Here is a 26,673-nt window from a genome sequence, read left to right on the forward strand (position 1 = left end):
TACAGGCTAGATGCAGGAAGATTGTTCCCGATGTTGGGGAAGTCCAGAACAAGGGGTGATAGTTTAAGGATAAGGGGGAAATCTTTTAGGACCGAGATGAGGAAAACTTTTTTTCCACAGAGAGTGGTGAATCTCTGGAATTCTCTGCCGCAGAAGGTAGTTGAGGCCAGTTCATTGGCTATATTTAAGAGGGAGTTAGATGTGGCCCTTGTGGCTAAAGGGATCAGGGGGTATGGAGAGAAGGCAGGAACAGGATACTGAGTTGGATGATCAGCCATGATCATATTGAATGTGGTGGTGCAGGCTTGAAGGGCCGAATGGCCTACTCCTGCACCTATTTTCTATGTTTCTATAACAAAACATAAATTTAAAGATGTACGGGGCATGTTTTTTTACAGAGTGGTGGGTGCGTGGAATGTGCTGCCAAGGGTAGTGGTGGAGGCAGAGAGGATAGTGGCAATTGAAGCTTTCGGATGGGCATATGGATATTGAGGGATATGGATCATGTGCAGACAGAGATTAGTTTAATTTGGCATCATGTTTGGCGTGACCATTGTGGCCTTGTTTCTGTGCTGTTCTGTTGTAGTCTGGGAGAGTAACAGAGGGTAACTGGGACACACAGGAGCCACTGTGCCCTGGAGTGAATTGAGGGCTTCCCGTTCACTCCTTACACACGATGGGCAATTTACAGAGGGCCAATTAACCTACAAACCTTCACAACGTTGGCATGTGGTCGCAGGGAGCACGTGCAAACTCCGCATAGGCAATAATTGAGGTCAGGATGGAACCCAGCTCTCTGGCTCTATGAGGCAGCAAGTCTACCCGCTGAGCCACTGGTGACTGATGGCCCTGGTGGTATGGAAATGGTGAAGGTAAGGATTTTATTCATTCTGCCCATCAAGCCTACTCAACCATTTAATCATGGCTGATGGCCTTATAGAAACTTACAAAATTCTTAAGGGGTTGGACAGGCTAGATGCAGGAAGATTGTTCCCGATGTTGGGGAAGTCCAGGACAAGGGGTCACAGCTTAAGGATAAGGGGGAAATCCTTTAAAACCGAGATGAGAAGAACTTTTTTCACAGAGAGTGGTGAATCTCTGGAACTCTCTGCCACAGATGGTAGTTGAGGCCACAGTTCATTGGCTATATTTAAGAGGGAGTTAGATGTGGCCCTTGTGGCTAAGGGGATCAGAGGGTATGGAGAGAAGGCAGGTACAGGATACTGAGTTGGATGATCAGCCATGATCATATTGAATGGCGGTGCAGGCTCGAAGGGCTGAATGGCCTCTACTCCTGCACCTGATTTCTATGTTTCTATCTATCTTTTCCTCTCAACCCCATTCTCCTGCCTTCTCCCCACAACCCGCCACCTGTTCTAATCATGAATCTGTCAATCTCCACCATAAAATATCCATTGTCTTGGCCTCCGCAGTCGTCAGTGGCAATAAATTCCACAGATTCGCCACCCGCTGACTATAGAAATTCCTCAGCTCCAAAGATACGTCCTTTTATTCTGAGACTATGCCCTCTGGTCCTAGACTCTCCCACCAGTGGAAACATCCTCTATATCCAGGCCTTTCACTATTTGACTGAATATTCTATTTTGCAATGGAAAGATCAAAAACATCCAGACCAGACGGGGAACAACAGTTGTGAATGACCCATCTGAGTCTGAGAATGAAGTTAGGGAATAGACAAGGTTAATACATCTCACCTTCACTTTCTGTAGGTTAATTAATTAATGCTTGGCCTTTCCTAACAAAATGCCTTTCAATCTGTATTCCACAAAAAAAATGCATGGAAGTGTATGCCAGGCGATATTTCTATTACAGAGTGGAACAAGACTTCACTGTTACAACCAGGTTTTGAACTAGAAATGGAGCAGAGGATGGAACTGTTCAGTGTTTGGGGAACATGAGCTCTGCTTGAATCATTCATGCATATGAAAACATTTGCCCCTGGAAAGAACAATATGCTACAGTGCAGTTTATGAGAAGCTTTCACCTTGCTAGAACTAATTCTGGACCCATCACTTTCAGGCCAATGGTAAAGAAATTTGAATCCAGCACAAATTAGTTTAGTTTATTTGGCCCACCGAGTCTGCACCGACCAGTGATCCCCACATTATCACCACCTTACACACACACACACACTAGGGTCAATTTTACATTTATAACCAAGCATATTAACCTATAAACCTGTACGTCTTTGGAGTGTGGGAGGAAACCAAAGATCTGCGGGGGAAAATCCACGCAGGTCACGGGGAGAAGATACAAACTCTTGTACAGACAAGCAACTATAGTCAGGATGGAACCCGGGTCTCTAGCGCTGTAAGGCAGTAGCACAACTGTAACGCCACCATGCTGCCCAACAAACTCCCACAAATGTGAGATATTCAGTTGGATTTAAAACATTAACACAAGGGGACTAGGGAAGATCAATGAATTTGGATAGAGTCGATGTTGAACCAGTGGGAGAGTCTAGGCCCAGTGGTCAAAGCCTCAGAATTATGGGACCTTCCTTTGGGAAGGAGATGAGGAGGAATATCTTTAGTTTGAGGCTGGTGAATCTGTGGAATTCTTTGCCACAGAAGGCTGTGGAGTCCAAGTCAATGGATATTTTTAAGGCAGAGATAGATTCTTTACTAATATGGGTGTCAGGGGCATTGGGAGAAGGTAGAATGGGATTAGGAAGAGATAGATCAGGTATGATTGAACAGCGGAGCAGACTTGATGGGCCGAATGAACTAATTCTGCTCCTATCACTTATCTCCTAATGATCTCATGAACTTAATTTGACAGCAAATGGCCATGCGCACTACATCGGACTGAAGTACATTCTACCCGAGTAGGTCCTCATTGGGTGGTGTGTGGATGAGTCAGTGAGGGTTCAGGTAAAAGACTCATTTATTAATGGTTCAATAGATTATTTATTGGCATATGTACCAGGTACAGTGATTTTTTTTTTTGCATACAGCTCATCCCTGTACATAAACACAATTGCCTTGGTTAGTACAGAATGTGCAGAACAGCCCGCTGAATCCAAATGCAAGAGGCACCATTTTACAGCCACGAAAGCCCGCTGGGAGCCATCGCCTCCATTTCGGTCGTCCCGCGAACCAATGTCCCTCTCCACGCCCGGCGTTCTTCAGCCCTTGTTCCCCAAGGGGAGGTCCCCCACAGCTGACCTCGAGAGCACAGGTGGTAATGCACAGAGGAATGCAAGGCACAGCTGGAGCAGAGTGTAGACCTCTCCATTACAAGCTGCCTTTCAGGAATCTTTCATTTCTTTCCAACATCCTTGCTACCAAGCGAGAGAAGAGCAGGATCTCAACACCAATCTGAGCTACTTAATAAGACCTTGTCTACTGCTGAGCCTTGAGCGACTAATACGTTCACAAAAATATGCAGCTATCATCTCCCTTTAGCCTGCCGCTTTGTAGTTGCTGTACATCACGTTGCATTCCACCTTTCATTCAGAGGAATGTGCTTCACTCATCAATGGCACACAGGCTCAGTTGTATTGAATATGGACAGAGAGCTCTCACCCTATTGATTACAACATAAATGTGAGGAGTCAGTCCCTCCTACCCGCTCTGCCATTCGAGAAGATCCTTGGCCTTAATACCAGTTTCCCCTCGCTCCCCATTGCTCTCAACTTCCTTGCAGTTTAAATGTCAGTTCATCTCAGTCTTCAATCAGTCTGCCTCTGTAATAATTTAGGGTATAGTGTAAACCAGTAATTCACAACTCCAAGAGAAGACATTTCTCTTTATCACCAGCTGAAAGATGAGAGGGCATAGCTTTAAGGTGAGAGGGGCAAAGTTTAAATGAGATGTTTGGAGATAGTACAGAAATAGGTCCTTCGGCCTTGTGCGTCACAGCTGACCAGCGATCCCCGTACACAAGTACTATCCTACACACTAGGGACAATGTACAATTTTTACTGAAGCCAATTAACCTACAAACTTATACGCTATTGGAGTGTGGGAGGAAACCGGAGCTCCTGGAGAAAACCCACGGGGTTACTTATGCAAAACTCTGAACAGGAAAATACTTAGTTGCAATCAATTTTATGAAAATAATTAAATACACATATTTCAATATAATCTTTACATTTGCAATGCATTTTTACTAGTTCTTTGGCATTTGGAAAATGTGCTGCTCTGATTTGTTGTGGATGTAACAAAATAAAACTTATACATACAGACTCAAAATATATTTTCTGTGGGGCAGGAGCAGTCAGAAACAATGAGTCAGCCAGGACAGTCCCATTTGTGGATTGGGAAGGAGTTAGAAGCGGGCAGTGCGGGGGCTGGGATTAAAATATGTTGGGGGCTGTGGAGGGGAGATGATAGCCAAAGGTGGTGAGTCTGGGAGGTAGAAGATTGCCGGGTGTTTATCTGTGAGGTGGTGTCCAAGAGCTGGCACCTGGCCTCAGTACGGTAGAGGTCAGCCTGCCAGATTAAAACAGCATCTCTCTTGTCGGTGGGTATAATAACAATGTTGGGATTGTTGCTGAGCGAGTGGAGGGCTGTGCGTTCAGAGGGGGTGAGATTGGAGTGGGTGGGGGAAAATGTAGAGAAGTCAAGATGGTTGATGCCATGACGACAGTTGGAAATAAAAAGCTCCAGAGAGGGTAGAATAAAAACAATAATCAGTTTTTGCTTTTGCATTTATGACAAACACAATTACAAAATGAATTATGGTTTAAATTCTCGAAGTTATTGCATGGGAATTGGAAATAGCATTACTCCAAATACATAACCTCAAATTCTCAGCTAATGCATTGCTATAAAGAACCAGAAAAAAGTGTTCCAAATCTGGTGTCGCAATCAATCTTTATTTTGCAAATAAACTATTGTCAGGCTATCACTTGCAGAGTGACGAAAAGTACAAATAATGGTTTCATTTTCCAGTCTGACCACAGATAAATTTAAATTTTAAACCAAAAGCCAATCTAATTATTACAACTCTTATGAAGACTGCTTCGTAGTAGGTTGAAGCAGGAACACAAGATGGACATCCCCAATAATCCAAAGACACCGTCAATGGAATGAACATGGGGTCTGTAGGATTCGGCTTAAATGTAACGAATAATGGAAAAACAGAATTCCCTTCACCCAGAAAGCTATAGCTACTAGAGAAACTGGCATTTTTCAGAACCCAGTGGTATATTAATGTTTTTATTAGGTCAGGGTATCCACAATATGGATCCAAGACAGATAAATGGTACATTTCTGCCAAGATTTAACTGTATAGTGAAGTAGACTTGAGATGGTTCTTTCTTTTCAGGCATTTCCTTTAAAAAGGCATGGTATATCTAATAAGAAACAGAATGAACACATAACTGCTGTTTGATGTGATTTTCTAGTTCTATTTATTTTTAGCTTGGAGGTTTTAGGACACAATGTACATTTTAATGTTTAAGCTTTACATAAAAAACTTTGCATTCTTGAAAATATTGACACGGGAAAACCTTAAGGGAAATATGTTAGAACTTGTAGAATTTCAGGTCAATTATATAAAGCATCTTTTCTATAGTACAATACTGAACATACAACCCTTGTCCCTTCGAAAGTTGCAACTGGTAATTAGAACACGATGCTCCAGTGAGATCGGGTCTCCATCTCACTATTGTTGTCTGCAGATTGATTTTATTACTTGCTTTACACTTTAAGTGTATCCAGTGTCTTTAAACAATAAAAAATCTAGACTGGTATGTTAAACAATGTGACCAATAGCAGTCAAAGTACAAGATGCCTTTTGGTAAAAGTTCCCCATGTTTGATTGTGAAATATGCTTTTGTGTTGTTTACAAGCTAAAACAGCATTTTATACAGTTCTGACAGGGTTAGAATGGCTTTTAAACAAGAATAGTTTAGGCAAATTTTAATGGGACAAATTAAAGAACAAAAGAAATAAGAAAATAATGTAACTGAAACTGACAGTGCTTTGCTTTTGTCAGTGAGCTCAAAGGATCAATAAGGTTGCTGCTGTCTTTTCTTCAATGCTTCTGCCAAATTAGTTATCAGAGCTTCCTGGGTGGATCTGTCTGCAAGTGATGCCACAGACCTGTGAAACAAATGAACAACAGTTAACAGGGTGAAGGGCTGCACAACGAGTTCTTGTGAAAATCAAATCTGCAGAAGATCTTGATGGTATTAGCAGCAAGGATGACTGATGGTGAGGTCACCACAGGTGCACAGTCCAGTTACTGTAGCCTCTCGATTAGCTGTTTCATTCTCCTGGATTTCAACATGCTTCTCATCACGTGTCCTAAACAATTCCAACGTGTGCGTTCCAGTCCCTCGCTCTGTTCCTTACTGACATATAGCACATGCTGACAACACTACACGAGTCTGAGCAGTTTTTGTTTAAGGAGGTCATTAGTGGGGGCATCTATAACTTGGGGTCAGTTTCAGAATAAGGGGTTGCCTTTTTCAGACGAGGACGAGGAGCAACTCTGAGAATCAGGAACTGTCTAGCCAGCAAACTGTGGAGGTAGAGTCATTATTCACACTCAAGTTGGAGGTAGACAGGTATTTAAACAACTCATCTAATTTAGTAATTTAGTCATACAGCTCGGAAACAGGCTCTATGGCCCAATTCGTCCATACGAGTTGAGATGCCTCATCTAAACTAATCACTAATCAGAATGATGGTTCAGGTAGTCAGTAGAAACAAGGTCCAGGATCACACCACTTGTGCAGTTTGTCTCCCATTTGTCCATGGAATGATACTTTCCCAATGGAAACATCAGCATGCTAATGCCAAATAATCTGAACAGCGGTAGAATTTCACATGCACACATTATATCCTGGAAATGAACCATTTAGCATCACTATATTAAACTTGAAAATGAAAAGCCCCACATAACATTTCTGTGGTCATGGTTGCAATGCAAATGATGCAGACAAACAGTAGCTGACAGTCCTGAGAAGGACCAGCTTCTTGATATCAGTAAAGGTGCTTCCCTTCACCCAAGGACTTTGGCAGGAAGTTGAATGGAAACACACTCTGGAATCCTGGCATGAGTATTGTCTCAAGCAATGGTGTCTAACAATTTTTAGGATCAAGACTTCTGAACGAAAAGGTAAAGATTTCCCTTTCCGAACATCAGTCCTTTTGGAAGTTTGATTGTATAAGAAACAAGACTTCAGCTAGGAAGATAATTTACTCGATAATCTGGCAACTAACAGCAATTTTGTTTAGGATCAGTTATTAAGCAGAGCAGCAGGTGTGGAAGTTGCCCCCTCTATCAGAAGTGCAACTCAAGTAGTGCAATCACAAACACGCATTTTATCCTGAGCGCCCAACACATCACTGGTATTTCTTCAGCTGAGAAGACTGGCCGATGTTGTCCCCTAACATCCAGGCTTGAGAGGAGATGAAGAATTGCAAGTTTAAATGAGCTTAAGGTAAGAAAACCAAATAAACAGAAGATTGATCCAAACCTTTCAACAAAATACGAAACTTGACATTACATGAACTGATCAGACCGTGCATGTGAGCATAACTGAACTAATGCTGACATTTACAATTGTATACATGCGGCAGCAACATATACCAGTGTAGAGCTTCAGATGCACGCTCCTGTGTGCTTGTATGAGCCATTCAAAAGTTGATTTCTCACCATCAAGATCCCCAATCACCATTAGAAACTGATCGTTTTAGGGACTAGCTAGCATAGTTATAAACAATAATTTACTTTGAAAAAATAATGTTATCTTTTAAAAGGTCTACAAATAGTCAGTCATGAAGCACAATCACACACAGAGATCTTAAAGGCTTTCTTTCGGGCAAATACCATGCACAAGTTAAAGCCTTCAGTGAGTTCCACTACAAGCACCACAACCATGCAGGGAACTCCCAAAATATTAAGCTTGTATATAACTTCATTTTGTTTAATACGACACCCAATGGGCAACTCTTTTTTCATCAAAGCGTTTTTAACAAAACTTTTAACGGGCAGGTCATCAAATCATTCTTAATTCTTACAGGATTTCCACCTACATTGTAATTGCTATGATCAAGTGAGATGCAACATTTAATGAATGGCATTTCCCAACTACCTCTGAAAGATTTGCTCAATCAGTGAACAAATGTGCTGGGGACACCATTCAGATTCAGATTCAGATTCAATTTTAATTGTCATTGTCAGTGTACAGTACAGAGACAACGAAATGCATCCTTCCTACATGGACGATAAAGGACTTAACTCCTCGCTAATCATTGCCAACAGACATGTAATGGACCCTTTCCCACTCTGTATTAAACAGGGCTACTCACTTTCAGCCACCCTGCCAATATAAACAGTAGTAATGGTGATAAATGGACAATGCCAATTGTGATTGAACCTGCACTATGATCTAATTTCTAAATGATACCAAACTACAACTTATAGGAAGAAGAGTTAGATTGAAATCAAAACAAGTTTAATCTATTAACTGAATTTTATTTAGTAAAGCTGGGGAACACATTATTTTTCTTTGTCATGTTTCTTGAAAGTATTGCCTCCTGGTGAAAAACACTTAATGAGTCTCTATGCAAGGGTGCCGTGGGTAGTGAAACCAGAACACTTTTGGAACATGGACTACATAGGCAACTTTGTTCCAGCCTCATACTTTCCAGCAAGATAGTTAGATGGTAAACAGGAATAACAACCCTAGACCATATTCTCAAATTCATAACTCCGGATTGAGTGCGGCACAGTACAGTGGATGTTCTGTATGATTCAGTAACAGAACCTTTATAACTGCTGGGCTTTGTCCCTGAACATTGAGGGATACCGAGGTGCTTTGCTGCATTAAAGGTGCGATGTGAACACATTTTTACTATTCTCAGGGCAATATTTGCTTATGAAGACAGTACTATAGAAAAATAAACTGGTTGGAAATGGCAGAAATCATGAAATTTGTATTTCAAACTGTCCAAAATTTTTAAAAAAGCAACACAATCCAGGAAAAACATTGTTCAAGAAGGAACTGCAGATGCTGGAAAATCGAAGGTAGACAAAAAATGCTGGAGAAACTCAGCGGGTGCAGCGGCATCTATGGAGCAAAGGAAATGGGCAACGTTTTGGGCCGAAACCCTGCTTCAGACTGATCATGGAAAATAATGCTCTCTCTCTCTCTCTCAGAAGTTTTTTGTTTAAAAGCATGAAGGTCCTTCAGGAGTTGGAAGATTCCAATAAAAGCTATTGACTGAAACCTTTAACACACTGCAGGTCAAGATCTAATTTATCAAAGCACTTTTACAAACTACGTGTTGCAAGTGTTGTGTTCACTCTACAATAAAAAGCAGCGGTTTCCTTGAGTGAGGTGGGTTAAGGGTTAGATTTACCAGTAAACGTTCATGCAATGATAAAGGCTAACCATGTCAGCCCAGTTAAGTTGTGGTTAATCACATTTTAAGCCTCACAGGCAGATACCTGGGCATTTAATTATCAGGCTGGATGAAGATCTGGCGCTGGGTCAGTACTTGAGACAGTTCCCTCTGTAACTGCTTAAGCTTTTGGGTGTCTGGTAAATCATCAACTGATCTATAAAAATGTTTTGTTTTTACATGAAAGTCAAGGAAAGAGAGATGCAATCCAGAAAAATAAACATTAAAACTCCATAAAACCAACACATACAAACCTTAATAATGGTGCTTTCTTCGTATACAAAACACATTTTAACATTTGGAGAACGTGCTCCAAAATGTCATGCTAAAGCTCCATAACCAAATTATATTTCAATATTCTAAATATTAAATATTTTCAATATTACATTTCTACTGCTGATTTTGTTTCCCCCTCCATGTTAATTCCTCTCGAGAATATCAGAGACACCCACATTTTCAAAAAACTGGATATTCATAAAAAATCCAAAAATAAATATTATCCATGGCAGGCATATTTGTTATTCTCTGAATAAATTCCCTTAAACACCCACTTAAACTGAAATTTCAAAACCACTGAGAAGGTAAGAATTGGAGAAATTGAAGTGGAGGAGAATGTCATTTGGCCCAGTTAGTCCATGCTGTTTCAGAAGGAGCTGTACACCCTAACCCCACTCACAAGCTCAGGGCCTTTGTTACCAATATCCAAGCCGAACCAAGCAACATTCTCCTTTCATCATTGGAACTTTTGGATCCAATGTGAAAATGTCCCTCGTGCTGAAATTCGTTAATGGCCTTGCTAATCACTCTGATCTCCTCCAATGGTGCACATACAAGGTTACTGTGCATTACATTGTTATGGAGCCATCTCTTTGGCGCACATTACTCTCTGTGCCTTCTGGCTCCTTGGCCCATGTTCCAGGATCTTCTCCCTAAAACTCCCCATCTCCCATCCTTTTTAAAGGTTTTTAATTAAAATACTGCTAAAACCTAACTTTGGGTTAGACAGTCAAATATCCTCCTTTGGTGTGGCAGCCTAAATTGAAACAGCCGGACAGTTATCAATAATTAAAGCTGTGATACGTTGCTTCGACAAAGGTTACATAGAAATAGCGTTTCATACATTACCTTAGTCCATTCACAATATCCTTTGTTTTCCCAAAGTAGATATCATTCAATGTGCTTCTGATCTTGTTTTCCATATCCTAGAAGAACAATAACGATCAAATCAGCTAGTTATAAAGATCATCTTCCCACATTTAATAGACTGTCTTTGGCATTTCAGTTAAACTAACAGAATGAAACAGAACCATCTCCAAGTATTAAATACATGATCAGGTGCAGGCAGAATCACACTTCAGCAACATAATTGTCACTGTAGTGTCACGGAGATGCCATACTTCTTCAAGATAAAACATGTATCTAGGGTTAAAAACAAAATGGCAGTAAAGTCCTGATTTTGTTGTAGTCATGTAATCATGCAGCACGGAAACAGGCCATTCAGCCCAATGCTAATCTGTGCTAGTCCCAGATGTTCGTCTATGCTTTCCTCTCCATGTATCCCCAAATTTCCAAAAATTCTTCCCCTCCATGGTACATTTGTCCAAATTTCCAATAAATCTCACCTGTGGAACAAAATAAAAATACACAGTTTGAACATTTTCGAAACACTTCAGCAAGTGTTTTTTTAGATTTTCGTCCATTGGATTCCCATACCCATGCATAACTGGAGCCAAGCTAAATCAAATGTGAATATTGGGAACAAACCTTGAGGTGTTTTGGGTACGTTAGAATTCTCATGACAAGCATCAGACATACATATTCAAGATTACCTCTCGACCTATACTGCACAATACAAAAAGATTGGACCTATCCACTTTATCCACTTTATTGAAAAATAAAGAATATTAAAAATGATGCAACTTCTGGCCAAGGTAATTTAGCTTTTTTTAAAAATTTATTTCAAAATCCAATTTTTCAAGAACAAAAACAAAACAATTTTACACTGGTTAGAAATGCGACAGATAGGCTCCAGGCACTAAGCCACGTGGGAATGTAAAGGACTGCCTGTGATCAGTGGAGCACTTTCAATGAGAAATATTATCGAGAGCTCTTCCACAGAGTGAGAGAGAGAGCCTTTGTTATTAACATTCAAGAGCAGCAAGGAGCTGGGAACATTTCCTCATCTTAATAAAAGTACTCTGGCTACATGGATTTGATAGCTCAGCTGTTTAAATTGAAATAATTATCAACTCCATTCATACAACAGTGGAATATGAGAATTCTCACCAGATAAACCAATACTGTTTAATATATTAAACCTTGATTCTCCTCTTGCTCGATAATAATTTACCTACCAATACAATAAACTGCTTCAAATCACTATTAGGAATGCAGAAGGCACCTTCACTGCAGCAACATTTGTGACGAATAAAATTGACTTTGACTTTGACCTCTACCTGCCTGGTAGATCAAATGATCACGTTTCCCCTTGTTCCCTGTACAGGGGACTCAACCATCTAGTTTTCCAGCATTCCAATACAACCATTAAATCATGGGAGAGGATTGAATGGGATCTTCATTAATCCCAACTTTAATTGGCAGATGTCAAACATTTCACACTGTGGCTTTCTCCGATGCGCTCAATTTCCTATTAGATATCATGACTCATGCTCCAACTCCAAATTATTTGGATTTTAATATTATATTTAATTCATTTGAGACTTAAGCTTTTTGAAGCATCAAAAGTTTTATAACTATAGGATGCAATGATTCACAATCCACTTTTATTTGCAACCCTCAAAGGTAATCAAGGAAAATGAAACGGGTTCTCATGTGGCATGAAGCATGCTCAGACTAGATCTGGTGTGGTAGACAAAATGCTGGAGAAACTCAGCGGGTGCAGCAGCATGTATGGAGCGAAGGAAATAGGCCACGTTTCGTCTCGAAACGTGGCCTATTTCCTTCGCTCCATACATGCTGCTGCACCCGCTGAGTTTCTCCAGCATTTTTGTCTACCTTCGATTTTCCGGCATCTGCAGTTCCTTCTTAAACACTAGGTCTGGTGTGGGTTCTTTTCACCAGCAGAGGACACTAGTAGACCTTCTTACAGGCAATGTATTCTTGTTTGGTCAATTTCATTGTGGCCAGCTTGGGCTCTGTAGCGGCTATCGAACTTTCCAAAGAATTTTGGCTCCTAAAATAATAAATATGTGTTGTGTACGAGCCAGAATTCTGTGGAAAATTTTATAGTACAGCTACAGAACACAGGCAAGCCACAGTGATGTCATCGTTCCCGGACTGCACACCATGCAGGCAAACAAAGTTATTATCCTGATGATACAAGCTGTGATGCTTCAAGCTGGATTCTTTCACACTGCAGACCACTAGGAGCATGATTTATATTATTCCAGTTCATTGGTCAATTGTTAATCACATCTTCTATTCATTAACTTTCATCTCTTTTTTTATTTTCCAAGAAATTTGCATTAGTGGCTACACAGCTCACTGGCCCCCAAACCTCTAACAAATAGTGAGATCACTTGGCATCCGATCTTCCCGACAGCAAGCTGGCAATTGTATCCATTCTGACTACATTATGACTGATTAAAAAATGATTATTGCATACCTGTAAACTGTCATTTTTATGTAGCATGACATAAAAAAGAGAAGTTAAACTGCTCTGGAACTTTTCTTTTGTATAGTAGATGCCAAACATGCAACATTTCACAGTGATCTGCTTTAGAAGGCTTGGAACTAACAGACAATGTTTCTGGCTCTTTGACCCAATTAAGAAATTAGTGCTCACACACAATTTTTCCATATCCTAGATTATACCAGACGTCTCACCAAACAACAAAAAAACATTTGGTAATCCTATTCTGAACAACATTCATAAAAATGATTGCCAAATTGGGAAGATAAAGATTAAATGTTTGATTAAAATGATAGCTGGGTTATGAAGAATGGTTTTGTTACTGGCAAAATATCTGAATATGGATTCACCAATGATCTGTGCCAATCAGTTGACATTGTACCAAGGCAAGTGTTAATTACTGTCACAGTTTAGGGAACATTCCCAACTAAAATGTAGATAAAGAGGATCAATATATTTAAACTATCAAGAAATTGATTGAAGTTTCATGATTCAAGTTGAAAACACAAAATACACTTTTAATCATTATTGGTCTCAATGCCCGAATAATTTACTCTTTGTAAAGGAACAGTGTATATAATCCACATTAGAACATAGCACAGCGTACGAACAGGTCCTTTGGCCCACAATGCCAGTACAGAACAGGACGCCAGGTTAAACTAATCTCCTCTGCCTACACATGATCCCTATTTCTCCATTTCCTGCGTTCCACAAGTAAGCCAGTTCTTAAACAAAATGATCAAATCACTGTTAATCCCATGCATCTTAACAAGTTCGTTCACATTTATTGTCACATGCACCAATTGGTACAGTGAAATTTGAGGCTTGATACAGCCATACGGAATAAAAAGAACACAATACACAATTGAATTAAACATGAACATCCACCACAGCGGAATCAACGTTTCTCACTGTGATGAAAGGCAATAAAGTTCAGCCATCTTCCTCGTTGTTCACTCGTGAACGGGGCCTAGAACCCTCCGCAGTCCCCGCTACAGACGGCCCGATGTATGATCGAAACTCCGATCAAGAATCACACTCTGTGACTTGGACTTTCCGAATCGGCCGCTTCTAACCAGAGACCGCGCGGCTTCCAACGTCCACAGGCCCCGCTGGGCGGAGCTCCAACACTGGTGATCCTCGACAGGATCCCAGGTTCCGCGATGGTAATTCAGCGCTGCGCCTGATGCTGAAGCTCTGGGCCGGTCGCGCCAGGAACGACCGCCTGCGCCAATCCAATTGGTAGGGGCGGGGGGGGGGGGGGGGGGGGGGGGGAGAGATCCATTATAACATTAGTGCTCCTCGTGTTTACTGAACAATTCTTTCATCGGAATAAAAAGCCAGCTGCTAGAACAACTCAGCAGGCCTGGCAGAATTGGTGGAGAGAAATTACTACTGTAGATGCTGGAATTTGAGTAATGTTTGCATAGTCATGATTAAATCAGTGCTGCCTATGTTGAAAAGAAACTAGAAAACTAGAAAATATGGGAAATGTTCAGCAGGTAAGGCAGCATCTATGTAAAAGGAAAGCGTTAATATTTCAAGTCTGGGACCCTTCATTAAAACTGGGAAAAGAGGGGGAAATAAGGCAACTTAGCATTAGGTAGCAGAGAAGGTGGAAAAGCTTTAATTGTCTCACACTTTGGCCTTTCTCTCTATGGCCTCCTGCATTGTCACAAGGTAAGCTTGCAGAACAGCACCTCATCTTCTGCCAGGACATGATGTGTGTAGCCTTCAGCAGACAATGCCAATTTTCCAACTGTTTCTGTCTTTATCAGAACCGGATGTTGCTGTCTCATTTATTGTACAGTATCGTCTGCTGGGCACATCCCAGAACCTTACCATTAAGAACATATTACACTGACAAAGCAGCTTAGCTGCAACCTTAACTGCAACTACTACCAGATTCAGGAACAGCTTCTTCCCCTATTATCAGACTTCCGTATGATTACAGACAATTGTCACCTTAACATTCAAGTCAGCAATTTAAGTGTATTAATAACAAAATATTATGGTAAATTGACCAATAATACCCACTTTAAAATAAGAGCAAATACAGAGAAAATGGCCAAAACATATTAAAAATGATGTTAAAACACAAAAAAACTCAGGTCAGGCAGCATTTGTGGAGTTTGAGTACTATTGAAAGGACTGTCTTGTATCATTAACTTTTTCTCTCTCCACAGACAGTGCTCGAATCACTGAGTATCTCCCCCATTTTCTAGTTGTATTTCTGATTTCTAGTTGTATTTCTGATTTCTAGTCTCAGCAGCATTTTTGCTTTTAAAATGGATGCTGTTTACAACTGCTGTGTGGCCTGCTATTTGTGCTAGCCAGAGCCGTTGCAAACGTTGTCGCAAGAAGCCACGCACTCAGCTCCTCATCCAGTGATACCTGTCTGTCACACAGAGAATGCTGCACCTACCTCAACCAGCTTTCCAATGTTAGCAATGTGAGGTGACGATTCACTCACGTTCTCGTCCTTCTCCATCTGAAAAAACAAAAACAGGTTCAGAATGTGCACTCGACTGACAAGGGAAATGCATCGTAGACAAGGCTGCACTCATATCTGTGCCCAAGTCAGTGAATGAACCAGGGTTCTCTATGGCTGTAGTTGATCTCAGCCGCAGAACGTAAAGCCAACTTCGGTTCTTCAGTCGGAACATTTTACATACAAGAAAATGATTTTCAGAAACAGACACTGCAACCAAAGTAACTGCTTCATAATTTATTTGGCCATCTGTCTCCACATTATAGTTGCCACTTGGTGGCAGACGGTTATGAAAGGAGTTCATGAAACAGGACCCTCTGGGCCCTGCAGGCTGGTGCACAATAGGGGTATTGATCAGGCCATCGGACTCTTCAAAAGACCCAATTCCGCAGCTGCAAGCAACTCGATAGCTGGTGTCCAAACATTTTCCACAATTCATACAATTACCAACAAAAAGATACAAATGTATTAACATGACTCATTATGCTGCATTAGATGGGTGGTCTACTGAGAACAATGTACTCACATTCACACTAACAGCCTTCTTTATAACAGCACAGAGAGATTCTTCATTCAAGCAGCACGAGAATGTAGAACACCTCCAAGCCCAAATATTTTAACACTAATCACACAGATATATCTAACAAAACCATGAATTGCTCATGGTAACTGTTTTTTTAAGCAGTTAGAGCATTGTTTGAATAAAGCCTTAAACTGGATTTTAAGATTCTCACCACTTGTTCTAGAGGGAATATAGGTCACTCTCTTATCATTTAAACTACTTTGGTTAGATCACCCCCTCAAATGCTTCTTAAAGGGAATATAGGTCAAGTTAATGTTGAATGTCTCCATGATTTAACCCTGTAAGCCCCGGCATAATTCCGGTGATTACAAGCATCCCTTCAAAAAAAGCCAATGTCTTCCCTGCAGTTAAAATGAAATGTGCTCTTCCAAATAAGATAAATGAAGATTACACAGAACTTATGCATCATATTCTCTCATCTGTTTCCCCACCACCCACATTTATAATTAACAACTTTTACTTTATTTTCCACTTTTAATGATCTATGCACATGGACACCTAGAACTTCTGTCCCGGTTCTAACTTCCCATCATCTCAAAATTACATTGATTTTCCTTTCCTGGGTTCAAAGAATTTCTCTTGTACTTCTCACAATGAACTCCAGCTGTCAATAGTTTTGCTCATTCGCTTTAAGCCACTTATGTCTTTTAGAAGTTTCCTGTTCCCAACATTCTGTCCTTCCTAACATGGAATTGTGAACAAATCAATTTGCAGAAAGTAGATATAAAAACTCAGACACAAAATGTTTTGTCCGCCCCCATCTATCTTCCAGCTTCCTCGAACACCCCAGTCTACAATCAGGCTGAAGGAGGGTCCCAACCAGAAACGTCACCTACTCTTGTCTACCAGAGATGCTCCCTAACCCACTAAGTTACTCCAGCATGGTGTCTTTTATTTTGTAACGGCATCTGTAGCTCCTTGTGTTTAAATTTAAAAAAAAACACTAAATTAAAAACGTTGTTAGGATATTGTAGAGAACTAGAGTTTCAAGAAGTTTCTGCTTAAGGTTTGCCTCAATTTTTACATTTTGCATGCCTCCAAATGCATTCATTATTTTTTTCGTAAATGAGACAACACAGAAACAGATGGTGACAAAAGGAAATGAGATTTATATCGCACTTTCCAGTTCTGAAAATATTCCATATGTTTTACATCTCTCCTTTTTGGAGAGAAATTAATATTACCACACAGGGAGACTTTTTATTCATAGCAAGTCCACGAAAACATCAATGAAGTAAATGAAATAGATAATCAAAAGCTGGTTTGTGAGTAAATATTGGTCAAGAGATCAAGAGAATCAAGATCAAGGGAATTCTAGAGCTCATTTTCAAATAGTGTCACAGGATTTTCCAAGTCTTTCAGGGAATAGCTAACATATGAATTTGTGTAATGAGGTTGGAACTCAGTTCATTGTCATCTGCCAAAGGGGAATTACATTTTATTTTAATTCCCCTTGTTCCAGCATGCTCATTATCAAAATTAACTACCACTAATTTATTTACCAAGTTGGACAGAAAACAAAACATAGTCAATGTGGAAAAACATAATTGACTGCTTATATAACTACAAAAGATTCTTATGTCATTATTAAAACAGATTTGTTTAAAATTCTGATTTCCGTACCATTTCCACTTAATCCCTTTTCATTATATAAATGGAAATTGCTCGTGTGACTGCTGGAAATTTTCAGATGAAGCAAGATTCTTGGAACCAGAGTCAAATGCAGGCCACTCCAGTCCATACTTGTTACATGGTTGTATTACCCACTATCACAAGCACGGCATTTATGATCCGAGCTGTGAACCAAGGAGCTGGAGCAGCTTGATCCTGTGAATTGGCAGCCCCCACAAGGTTGCAAAGTTGGTGAGCACACTAGTTTCTCAATGCAAGACCAGTTTCCTACCCCTCAGCCACTCTTCAATGCGATTGGACAATTCCTTCTTAATTTCACGATTTTTAATAACAAAAATGAAGAGGGGGAGGCCATAATGGTTCTAATAATCCTATGCCTCAGGTTCACTTCCCTGTACATTTATTGAGAATTTAGAAGTGTTTACAATTGTTAACACAAATCTTTTATTCTGATATTCCAAACTATCTATACTAACATAACCCTCATGCCCACATAAATGACTAACTTAATGATTGAACTCATAAATACCTCCATTTTTATGATCACTTTTCCCAAGAGGATATCCAACAAAATTAATTAGCTGTTTCATTACATTAAACCAAGTTATAAGATAGCTGCCACAATATTTTTTTTGGAAAACAATCCCAAATTTATCCTAACATCTTCTGTGATAGGATTTGCAAAGCTAATTTGAAGAATAACATTTCCTATGAGGACACAAAGTTCTGGAGTAATTCATCGGGTCAGGCAGCATCCCTGGAGAACCCAGTTAGGTGATGTTTCTGGTCAAAAAGCTTCTTCAGAGTGATGGGGGGGGGGGGGGGGGGGGGATGAGGGGGAGAGATGAAAGAAGAAAGCTGGAAAAGGGGGGAATGGCAGGACAAAGCATGGCAGGAAATAGGTGGACATAGGCAAGGGGAGGCTTTTGATAGATGATCTATGGATTGTTAATGTGTCTAGGAATTTTTCAGTTGATGATATCTCCGTGTTGCTATCTCCGTGTTGCTTGCCACATATCTCATACAGACTGTAAATCATGCAAAACAAAATGGGGATTGCATGCCACAGAGCCTATTGAATTTTTAAGGGCAGTCTTTGGCAATAGTGCCAAGGGTTGGAACTCAACTAACGATCAGATAATTAAGGCTTTTCTACATGGTTTTTGGTCCAAAACAAAGTTTTCATGTGCATGCCCCAGCAGACACTGTGTCTGCCAGATTGGGGCTTACTGTCGACCTCAGAAAGGCTTAATATTTTTTTGATGCTTCATCATGTTTTCCCAAGATACGGTAACTTCCAACTCCAGCAGCCTCTTTGGGATGAAACCTGATAACACTTAAATCAGACACACTGGTGGAGAATAAGCTGAGTCATTGTGCTATCCCATTACTTCATTACATGATTACCTTTCATAGTCTTTACAGTAATACTTAAAGGTAACCTTAATACAGCTTACACATCCATTATATATTACTCAGTGTATAAATTAAAGACAGAAGCCAAAGTGCCTAATTGGAGAACCTTAAAAGTTGGTCTTCACAAGGTTGACAGCAGGCAGTTCAAAAACAATATTTTCTTTGAGCACTGTTTTCATTGGCAAGGTCCATGACTCTGCAATAATTATGTTTCTTGGCATTTATTCTTTAAAAAATTTAAGTGTTTATGCTTCTTTCTATGAAATATTTACACCACAGTTTTACTGACATTTAAAAAGCATTACAATTTAACTGTTCAGGATTCAATAATATTTAATGCAGATTTTGGCCTTACAATTTACACATGTCATTTATCAAATTTAACCAGAAAATATGGTTTACAGTGAAGTTGTAGTAAAATTTAATTTTCCAATATTACAAACTGAAACTACTACTTCCTCTAATTCCAATCACAATTCATTATGAATTAGCACAAATTGATAAAGCCTGCTTTGAATCTCTGATCAGAGACATTGAAATGCAGTTCAATGGCCTTTAATAGCACCAGGCTGTCAGGGCTATCCATGGAAAGTTTCTCAGGCACCACCGTTTGAGGACTACCATTCACTATCAGATGACTCTGGCCTTTGAGACATCTACAGTAGCTAAACCGCTCCATGTGTGGCAAAGGTAATAGCATTGGGGAGGAGAGAGCGTGGAAGAGGGGAGGTGCATAAAGCATGGACAGATCCATTATGTGCAACACCAAGAAAGATCAAGGATATGGAGAGAAAGCAGAGTTAGTAGGAGCAATGTTCAAGGGTTTCAGTGACACGGAGAGATGGATGTAATTGAGATTGTTCCCTTTTCTTGAGGGAGAATTAAGGAAATAATGATTGGTTTAAGAAATTAAGAAAGTAATTGATAAAGAAAAACCGTTTCCCCTGATAAGATGGCCAGTAATCAAAACAAACAGATTTAAGATCACTGGAAAATGAAGGGAGAGAAATGATTGTAGGAACCAGATTTGTTTTATGCAGCATGTTTTGATTTGCAGTCTTCCTGCTGAAAGGGTGACAAAAGTAGAATCAATAGTAACCTTTGAAACAGAATTAGTGCATAGAAAAGTAAAAATTCACAGAATGCATTTGTTTATCTTCTACACTAGTTACACTTGCAGGACCTTATAAGGGAAAAGAAAATCACTGGCTACTAGTTTCACAACTTGGCAGCATCAAAAAACCTGTATATGCTATAAATAAGGAACTACAGATGCTGGTTTATACAAAAAAGGACACAAAGTGTTGGAGTAACTCAGGTCAGCCAGCATTTCTGGAGAAGATAGATAGTGACATTTCGGGTTGAGAATCTTCTTCAGACTGATTGTCTGTGTGCATGTGGGGGAGGGAAGAGAAGAAAGCTGGAAGAGGCAGGAAGCTTGAGGGAGATGAGTCACGGTGGGAAGAAAGAGGTTTTCTCCACTACTGCCCTTCCACCCCTCCTGCTACATTCCTGCTGCCTGACCTGCTGATTTGGACTCCATAGTCCAAATCAAGATGGCATGTGGCTTGGAGGGTAATCTGCACTCAGTGGTGTTGCCATTCACCTTCTGCATTTGCTTTCTTGGTGGTACAGAGAGATAATGTTGGTGTAGCCGTAGCAAGTTACTGCATTGAATTTTATAAATGGTACATACTACAGGTGAACGCTAGTGGTGAAGAAATGGAATGACAAAGGCGCAAATCAAACAGGCTCCTCTGGAGAAATCCTTGAGAATGGTTGGAGCTATATTAATTGAAACAAGTGGAGACGATTCCATTACCTTTCTGACGTGCGTTGAAGATGACTTTGGGGTGTCAGGAGATTAATTACTCACTGCAAGATAACCAACCTTTGACTTGCTCTTGTAACCACAGAATTTTCTGTTTCTAACAATAATTAACCCATGACAATATTAACCCATGATGATATAAGCCTATTATAATACCTGTCTAGTCAGACTGCCACCAAGGTTCATAGTGCCAGAGCCAGTCTTGTTTGTTTGTAGCCAAAGCATAACCGTGGAGGTCAGCTTGTAGTGAGCAGTACGTCCACTTGATTTCTCCTGGGAAATGCATTGAAGAGTTATTCAGAAAAATACAAAAACAAAATCAAATTTTCTGCATACATGCATTGTTTGAAAATTATTCAAACTGTAGAATGAGCTGCACCACACATAATTTACCTTGCACGATAAAAACAGATACACAAATGAACCAGAGAAACAACATACCAGATCTCGAATACAGCAAGGGAGTGATAGATATATATATATATATATATATATATGGCCTCCTGTACTGTAAATATATACATCTCTGCAATGTCGTGAGTGATATAACGTGGAATGCAAAAATTACATACTGGTACGAGGAATTGTGCCAAGGCCATGAATATAATGGCATTTCACTGACATTTTTTACACCTTACCTGATTAGATAGAAATGTATAGGCTAAATTTGACTTGAAGGAAGACAGTGATGCATTCAAAACTGTAATTAGTGCACAAAGTTGGAAACAATATAAATCGTCCAGTTAGAACAAGTTAGTTGACAATGAAGCCACATGATTGGGTAACATTTTGATACATGGAGAAATATTAATGAAAGAAAAAAATCTGCAATTTATTGAGTTCTAAGGGGACTAAAAGGATGTAAGTGTCCATGATCAGAGGTTACTAACAATTGATCGAAGTTCAAAAATTGAGAAAATACCAGGAATATTGGTCATTATTTTTTGGTATATTGGAATATAAATTTGTAGAAACTGTCAATAATAGCATTGTGGACAATTCCTTACCTAGGGTACAAATTCAGTTCATGGGTGAACTTCAGGAAAGATACATTTAACTTGGAAGAGACATCGCACAGTTTCACCAAAACACTGCAAAGGTTTAGAGAACTTAGTTATGAGGACAGGCTACATAAACCTGATTTGTATTTCCTTAAACAGTTGAATGATGATCTTTACATTTTTTTCTGAAAGCTGCAGTTAATATAGAAGATATAACCTTCTCTTTCAGAGGAATCTAGAAGATCATTAAACTTTAAAATTAAAGCCATAGCATTTGATAGTGAAATTGTAAAGCAAAAATTGTAAATAAAAGCAAAAGATTGGATACAAAACGTTAATTTAAATTTTAACACTGAAACCAAAAAAACTTTGACAAGCTAGAGGAATAAATGATATGCACACATAAATGGAACCAAGGCACACATCAATCATGATTTAATTATGCAGGTTTGAAGAGTTGAATAACACATTCCTATTTCTATGCAACATAAATCATTTTCCTGGGATCGTGTCAATTTACCATTTCTATTACAATTTTTATTCCTCTTGTAAATAACATTATCATCATCATGAGTTGAAATAACACTTTGCATTTAAAGTGCATCGTGGCGTGATAAGAAATAGATGGCAGCCAGAAGTCAACACATTTGGAGCCTTGAATTAGAGGATATTTTGAGTCTGCAGCATCTGTTACCCATCTTAAAATATTTTGCAAACTTAAACAGTATTAGACAGCATCGTAGTGGTTTCCATTATGTACCTGAACTTCCACCACATGTATGGAGTCCCAGCAGCCTTTGATCTTTTTTGATCCATCGCCAGCTTTCTTGATCAGTATCACACCAGCAAAACCATGGTCTAAGTCCCAGAGGTAGACAGAAGAAACTCCTCCTTCAAAATATCTGCCAGGGAAATTGCATATTGGTTTCAGGGCTTCAGTGAGAACATACACACGGTTAAATTTCAACTATTATTTTCAATTTCATATTCATCGGCCAAGCTCATAAACAAACTTCCACGTTCCATTTTCAAAAATGCTCATTTGCCTGGATATCCAAAGATTTGTTTTTTGTTCTTAAATTCAATAACATTAATAAGCATTGTCAAATAGACCGCAGAGACCGTTCCCTCTGCTACTCCCTGGTCAACCAGCCCCTTCCCACCCAAACCACCCCCTCCCCGTACTTTCCCCTGCAACCGCAGGAGATGCAACACGTCTCCCTTTATTTTTCTCGTTTATCATATTGTTTACAGTGTACTATATTTACATATTGCTGCAGCAAGTAAGAATTTCATTGTTCCATCTGGGACACATGACAATAAAACATTCTTGACCTCTCTCCTCGACTCCATCCAAGGACCCCGACAGTTTTTTCAGGTGAGGCAGAGGCTCACTTGCACCTCCTCCAACCTAATTTACTGTATCGGCTGTTCCACGTGTCAACTCCTGTATTTCGGCAAGACCAAACGCAGGCTCAGCAATCGTTTCGCTGAACGGCCCAGCCCAGTCCTCCTTAATCTACCTGATCTCCCGGTTGCTCAGTACTTTAACTCCCCCTCACAATCTGACCTCTCTGTCCTGGGCCTCCTTCATTGTCAGAGTAAGGCCCAGCACTTATTGGAGGAACAGCACCTCATATTTTGTTTGGGTAGTTTACACCAAAGATCTTATAGCGCTATAAGATCTTTGGTTTACACCCCAGCGGTATGAACATTGACTTCCCTAACTTCAAATAGCCCCTGCTTTCCCTCTCTCTCCATCCCATCCCCCTTTCCAATTCTCCCACCAATCTGACTGTCTCCGACTACATTCTATCTGTCTGTTCCCCTGACAGTCACTCGACCCCCAACCATGAGATGCATCAGACTCCAGAAGTGACCTCTCGAAACCCTCTCCACAGATGCTTCCAGGCCGGCTGATCGATTTAGGTTTTAGGTTGTATTTTAGGTTGTCTAACTTTAAGGGTCTGCAGTATGTATTGGATTCTCAAGAAGTGCTTTTCATGCACACATTTTAGTGATGCTGATATTGTGATGGGTAGTTTACACCACAGCATTTTCTCTAACTTCAAGTAGTTGCTTTCCCTCTCTCTCCACCTTCAATATCACCAATAGACTGTGTCCGATACATTCTATCTCTGCATAATAGGCAATTCAGATCCAAATAGGAGGACATTGTCATGCTTCAAGAAGGAACCATTACATAAAACAAAATTATATTCTCAAATTATGACAAGCACTACTATGAGAATTGAATTTTATGGCTGATATTAAATTAGTGCAGAATGTGACAACATATTTTATCCATGATAAAATGAGTGCTGCTCGCTGATTATGAAAGTTCTGGAGAATGTATGTGGTGATGACAATGCCCCTCTATGTTTTTAATAATCTATAAGCATCAACAGGATTGCATCTAACTGGAAATGTCCTTTGCCCTTGAATGGGGACATGCCTCACAGATCTTTCTAAATATTTGTAAGGGTGGAAGCATTCCATTCAATTCCATTTGTCTGTTTAGAATCCATGTTTTTAATGGCTATACATACAAACAGATGCCTATTCAATCATGTGAATGTCTAACACCAAAAAGATGTTCTCTAGAACTGCACTTTTAGCTTTTTTTCTCTTCTGGAAAATCTTCAAAGGCATTTGTAAATGTATCTTAGCTGTCATGCATCTTAAAAGAGTCAATTAAAGGCTGTTAGGGGCATGCAACTAATCAAAGGCCGACAGTTTTTCGAGGATCATTTTAACATTGAGGAATGGTGCAATTGGGACATCTGTGTTATTTTACAATTTGGAAAGGAACAAAGCTTGTTAACATAAATTATATACTTGATGATAAGTTCATTTACCTGTTTAAAGTTACACAGATGTATTTGTTAATTTGTCTTCAGAACTACAATTAGATGGAGTGAATACCCTTCAATTTGATTATGTGATATAGCATCAGAGTCAACAGAAACAGGCCCAACTCATCCATGTCAAAATTGCTCTGCCCTCTGGTAGAAATGTTTGTATTCAAGTAGATTTGAGGGTGGTGGGGGAAGGCATTGGCAAAACACAACTCGTCCATGTCAAATAAGATGCCTCATCCAAATTAGTCAAATTGGCTCACATTTGTCCCATGTTACTCTAAACCCTTCATATCTATGTATGTATCCGTCCAAATGGCTTTTAAATGTTATTATCGTACCTGTCTTAATGACTTCCTCTGGCAGCTCATTTCATATACCCACCATCCTCTGCATGGAAACTATTGCCCCTCAGGTTTATTTTAAATCGTCCCCCTCTCATCTTAAAACTTATGCCTGCTAGTTCTTGATTCCCCTACCCTGGGAAAAAGACTGTGCATTCACCCTATCTATTCCCCTCATAATCTTTTACACCTCTATAAAATCACCCCTCAGCCTCCTGTGCTCCAAGGAGTAAAGACCCCCAAACTCTCCCTCTAGCCCAGACCCTGGCAACACCGTAAAACTTTGCAGTACCCTTTCCACCTTTAATGGCATCTTTCCTATAGCAGGGTGACAAAAGCTGAACACCATATTTCAAGTGCAGCCTCACCAGTGTCTTGCTTGACTGTAACATAAATGCCCCAACACCGATACTTAATTCCCAGACTCATGAAGGTTAGCATGCCAAAATCTTTCTTTGCCATGCTATCTACGTGCAACAGGGAATTTTATGCAATATAATTGTATTCCTAGATCCCTTTGCTCTACAACACTCCCCTGGGCCCTACCATTCACTGTAAAGGTCCTGCCTGGTTGAACTTCCCAAAATGGAACACATCACCCTCACACTCATCTATATTAAACTCTATTAGCCATTCCCCAGCCTATTTGCCTAGCTGGTATAGATGCCACTGTAATTTATGTCAACCATCTTCTTGGTTATTTGCAGAAGACACCTTTTTTGGTGTTATGTACAAACTTACCAATTATGCCTTGAACCATCTAATCCAAATCACTGATATAGATGACAAACAGCAAAGGGCCCACCCCTAATCTTTGTGTCTTTCTCCACAATAAAAACTGTGGAGAAATATTCATGGAGGATCTTGCTCATGTTGTGGGACTCCTCACAGATGATCACTTTTGTTTGTGAGGCCCTATTCTCTTTCCAGTTATCCTTTTCCCCTTAATATAGTTATAAAATCACTTCAGATTACCCTTAATCTATCGGCCACAGCTTTCGCATGCCCCCCATTTTCCCTCCTGATTTATACTCCTCAATCCCTTATACTCCTCCCGGGATTCACTTGATCCCGGGAGGAGTATAACTCCTCTATAGCTGACCCTTGCCTCATACTTTTTCCTGACCAGAGGCTCAATTTCCCACATTATCCAGGGTTACTTACTCCTACCTGCCCAGCCCTTCACTCTCACAGGAACATGAAAGCTCTCGCTAACCTTCAACTCTCACCATCACACTTTTAAAAGCATCCCATTCTCCGGATGACCCTTTGCCCACAAACAACCTACCTTAATCAACTTTTGCAAGCTCCAGTCTAATATTGTTCGCCTTGCATCAATTTAGAACTTTAAATTGTGGATTAGCCCTGTCCTTTTCTATAACCATTTTAAAGAGAATAGAACTGTGGTTGCCTGTCCCAAAAGCCTCGCTCGCACTATATTCCAGTAAATTGGAGTACAAAAAAACCAGGATTTGTAGT

General features: G+C 39.9%; 1 protein-coding gene across 2 annotated transcripts in view; it reads right to left on the reverse strand.

The window, feature by feature from the left end:
* Nucleotides 1-4,824: 4,824 nt before the first annotated feature.
* The window catches only part of capzb (capping actin protein of muscle Z-line subunit beta), a 32,288-nt gene continuing 10,439 nt past the window's right edge, over nt 4,825-26,673 (reverse strand). The window contains exons 3-8 of one of the 2 annotated variants that reach the window (XM_055659162.1): nt 22,753-22,894; nt 21,148-21,264; nt 15,464-15,529; nt 10,512-10,588; nt 9,433-9,543; nt 4,825-6,074 (exon numbers count right to left, since the gene is read on the reverse strand). In XM_055659162.1, coding sequence (XP_055515137.1) covers nt 9,441-9,543; nt 10,512-10,588; nt 15,464-15,529; nt 21,148-21,264; nt 22,753-22,894 — 505 coding nt within the window. In that variant the 3' untranslated portion in view covers nt 4,825-6,074; nt 9,433-9,440. The remainder of the gene's footprint in view (nt 6,075-9,432; nt 9,544-10,511; nt 10,589-15,463; nt 15,530-21,147; nt 21,265-22,752; nt 22,895-26,673) is intronic. The other variant, XM_055659163.1, reaches the window with a different exon arrangement.

The sequence above is a fragment of the Leucoraja erinacea genome, chromosome 30 (genome assembly GCF_028641065.1).
Source record: "Leucoraja erinacea ecotype New England chromosome 30, Leri_hhj_1, whole genome shotgun sequence".
Lineage (NCBI taxonomy): Eukaryota > Metazoa > Chordata > Chondrichthyes > Rajiformes > Rajidae > Leucoraja > Leucoraja erinaceus.